This window comes from Daldinia childiae (genome assembly GCF_008694065.1).
Source record: "Daldinia childiae strain JS-1345 chromosome Unknown Scaffold4, whole genome shotgun sequence".
Lineage (NCBI taxonomy): Eukaryota > Fungi > Ascomycota > Sordariomycetes > Xylariales > Hypoxylaceae > Daldinia > Daldinia childiae.
This window is the reverse complement of record NW_022984645.1, coordinates 1,731,505-1,734,950: the sequence shown is the minus strand read 5'-3', so window position 1 is coordinate 1,734,950 and position 3,446 is coordinate 1,731,505. Positions and strand designations below refer to the sequence as shown.

At 46.7% G+C, this 3,446-nt stretch overlaps 1 protein-coding gene across 1 annotated transcript; it reads right to left on the bottom strand.

The window, feature by feature from the left end:
- Positions 1-1,817: 1,817 nt before the first annotated feature.
- On the bottom strand, positions 1,818-3,179 carry GL218_04786 (cAMP-independent regulatory protein pac2; the record flags this gene model as incomplete). The annotated part of the gene is made up of 1 exon (XM_033581409.1): positions 1,818-3,179. One exon carries the CDS (start codon positions 3,177-3,179, stop codon positions 1,818-1,820), a length of 1,362 nt encoding a protein of 453 aa, XP_033435697.1.
- Between the last annotated feature and the right edge of the window lie 267 nt (positions 3,180-3,446).

Genomic DNA, 3,446 nt, shown 5'->3' with positions numbered 1-3,446 from the left:
CGCGGTGTACTGCATGTAATCAACACGTGGGAGAAGACATAGCCAAGGGCCCCCCCCATATGATTCCTAATGTCCTTAACCTGGGTGGTTCCCCCCGGATGCCTATCGGAGATTGTTAATACACGTGTGCCTAGGGTAGATCACAAAATAAAAGTTCCTTGTACGATACGAGATTATTAAAGGACCGTGCCAATTCCAAAAAAGAAAAGTAAAATAAAATAAAAATAATAAAATAAAGGCATATGCCGTTAGCTTATTCTTAGTAAAGTTTCTAGCTCTAAGGGGGCGGCGGAGCTAAACTTAATTGCTACTCCCGTTGGCCGTACTGTTGTAATGATGTAGCATTAAGAATTTAATAGTATATTAGATAGGTACATAATAGATAGGTACATAATAATGTATTGAGAATAATACACCTTCGTACACCTATGTTAGGTGCATAAACCTAACGTCATCGCCGCTGATCGGCAGCGCTAAGCTTAACCTTCTCGAAATCTAAAGTTCTAAAGTTAAGGGGTGGGAAATCCATTACCCGGATCCCTGCTGCTTTTAGTCACTAGTAACGGGGAATATGACCTTATTGAGCCACGCGCAAAGGAAATAACCTTACATAAGATAAGGTATTCTGGAACGCCTTTTAGATCCGTTACATGGTTACATCGCAACGGTCTTTTTTTACCCACATTGTTGGTTTTGAGTTCTGTCTCGATTGTGGGGCGAACCAACCATCCCGAGGTACCTATCCCTAGTATATTTATGTAGGTAGCTTAAAGGTAATCTAGGTACACTAGTCCGTTAGCCAAAATGGAACATACGAAGAAGAAAATGAAACAAAACTTCAAGCGCCCCCTCCCCACTATCCCGCCGTCCGTGCTAAAAAAGGGACCTTGGTGCCACGGGAACTACGAGAAGTTGGTAATACGTGCGAAATACGTCGCAGATATCATACAATTACAGCACGAGTATGGTCCGATGACCGCCCTAGATAAGTAAGAGAAAAACGCGTCCTTTTTTTCGATTAATGTGTTAAGATTAGATACCGAATATCTTAGATAACGTAGGTAGTATTATATTTAAGTATCATATGTAGGTATTATGTATATGCAACGCGTTATGTAGGCTGTAAGCTACATGTGCTTGGCTACAGCTTGTTGGGTTCATAAACAGTCGAGTTTGAGTTTGAATTGACCAACCTTATTTTAATTCATAGGCAACCAACATGGATTATCGTATACATGTACATAAATACAATGTAAGCATATATGTAGGTACCTACGTATATAGACCAGGCAAGAATAAACGGGATGCGTTACAGGGGGACATCGTGTCTACCATGCCGATCTCTAATCCCTGTAGTTCTCCCCCCCCCCCTAGTCTCGGCGAGGACTAGATTTCAAACATTACCTTACGTACGAAGTGGATTGAAAAACCAGCGGTAAACAATGCAAGACTAAAATATCTGATTTCGTGATATCGCATCGCTAACCTATCTACCCCCTTCACAAACCCTCCTGATCTGAACCTTGTATGCCCTGAGGCCCCATGGATATGCCTGGCCCACGAGGGCGTCCATGCTCTGTTATACGCGACTAAGCTATTTACAAAGCGCTGAATTAATATCGAGAGAGTACTTGAGCTCTGTCATGACTATCGTGAAGCTGAACCCTAACTCCGACCCGCTGAGGATGCCTAGTAGATAGTAAAAAAAAATTACCCATGCCAAAGAAAAGACTAGGCTCTACCCCTCGCCTTGAATGCAATTTTTGAACGCCTGACCAATGCCAGCTAGAATCCTACCGTGAAGTCTTCGAGAGTCCTCAAAGGTAAAATTTGCGATTAAGAGATTGTATTGCCCGATTATCCTCTCCTCTAAACATATCCGTCGGTGCTGGTACACCAGATGCTCCTGCTGGGAGAGCTCGGGGTGAACTGTTCGCGCTGTTATTGCTACCCGGATTTGCGCTATTTGGTTCAGAGTTGGCTGGTGTCCGGTTGAGAAGCGCTGACAAGCTGGCTTTATTTGCGTTACCATTGACGCCCTCTGAAGTCATTTGCCTTGGTGGTGAAACAGAATGATTTCTTGGGGGCGTCAACCCTCGAGATGTTGTAGGTATCGCGGGTAGTGGGCCCTGTGGATTGCGTGCGCTTGTTGCTAGGCGAGGATCTATAACAGCTTGCACCGCTTGGACGGCTTGCGCAGCTTTCGCGGCTTGTGCGGCCTGTGCGGCTTGTGCAGCCTGAATTTGAAGATGCTGGGATTGCGGAGAGAGGCTCGGAGCACGCCCAGGTACTGAGTAATGTCTGGCCAAAGTTGGCGGAGGTAGTCGATCACTCTCGTAGGTCAGACCTTTGGGATAAATGGGAGCCTGGGCGGAAGGCGCTGAAGTTGGCGGTAGCGGGGGTAGTTGATGTGGCCTTGGAGGAGGCTGCTGCGGCTGAGGCCGAACCTGAGGCTTCATCTCTGGCGTCAGTGTCCCTTGCATAAAGGGAGGAGTCTGATTGGGCGAAGGCGGCCATTGGCCTTGCCATGGTTGTTGGTTCCAAGCACCGTGATAGTTATTATAGGGTTGCTGCTCATGACTACCATTGTGAGTAGTGTACGGCTGCATAGGTGCCCTTGTTAAAGCAGGCGGGTTTGTCTCGTGAAGGCTTGATTCGGGATACATGCCCTTCACAGGGATAATATGTCGAAGTTGAGGATCCGTCGTTGGCTGAAGCATTTCGCCGGCTCCGGCGTGTGGTCGGGAATAATATGAGATCAAATGGAGGTGCTGGCCCTGCGACGTCGTTATACTGAATGATTGCTTCATCAAACCATCCGCTTTATATCTATAACCCTCCGGCTCCCCATCCAGGTCTTCCTCGCTAAGTCGACCGCTATCAGGTGTCCTTCCGTTACTTCGTCGCGTCGTACCGAATGTGGTGCCTCGTTTACCCTCCATCTCTCTATACGTAAGAAAGCTGCCAGAAACCCTACTGGCACTCCAAGATTTCCCGTCGGTCCACCTACGCATACCAGCTTCCCTCTCATCCCATACAAAAACCGAGCCAGATGTGATAGATTGTCGTTCTTTCTCCGATAATCGCCGCTGTACTCGAGGCAGTAAACCCAGCCTACAAGCTTCAAAGAGCTTGATTGCATCTGCGGGTGTTCGTACGTATCCGCGATAAGTCTCCATCTTTTCCCTGCTTGCCTAATACGGAAAAACAAAAAGAAGAAAAAATAGATGTGGTAGAGGTTTTCTAGATATAAAATCGAAGGGAGAAAAGGTGGTACTTGATTCCTTGCTAGGTAATTAAGTCTTGTAATCCTACTATCCACCCACCATATCAGATCCACACACCGGCTTCAATCGAGGTGGGTCATGAGACAGTAAGCGGCTGAAGACTATTGCTGCGGATAATGGAGAAGCTTGCGTGGTTAAGGTCGACCCTAGTCTTGGTAG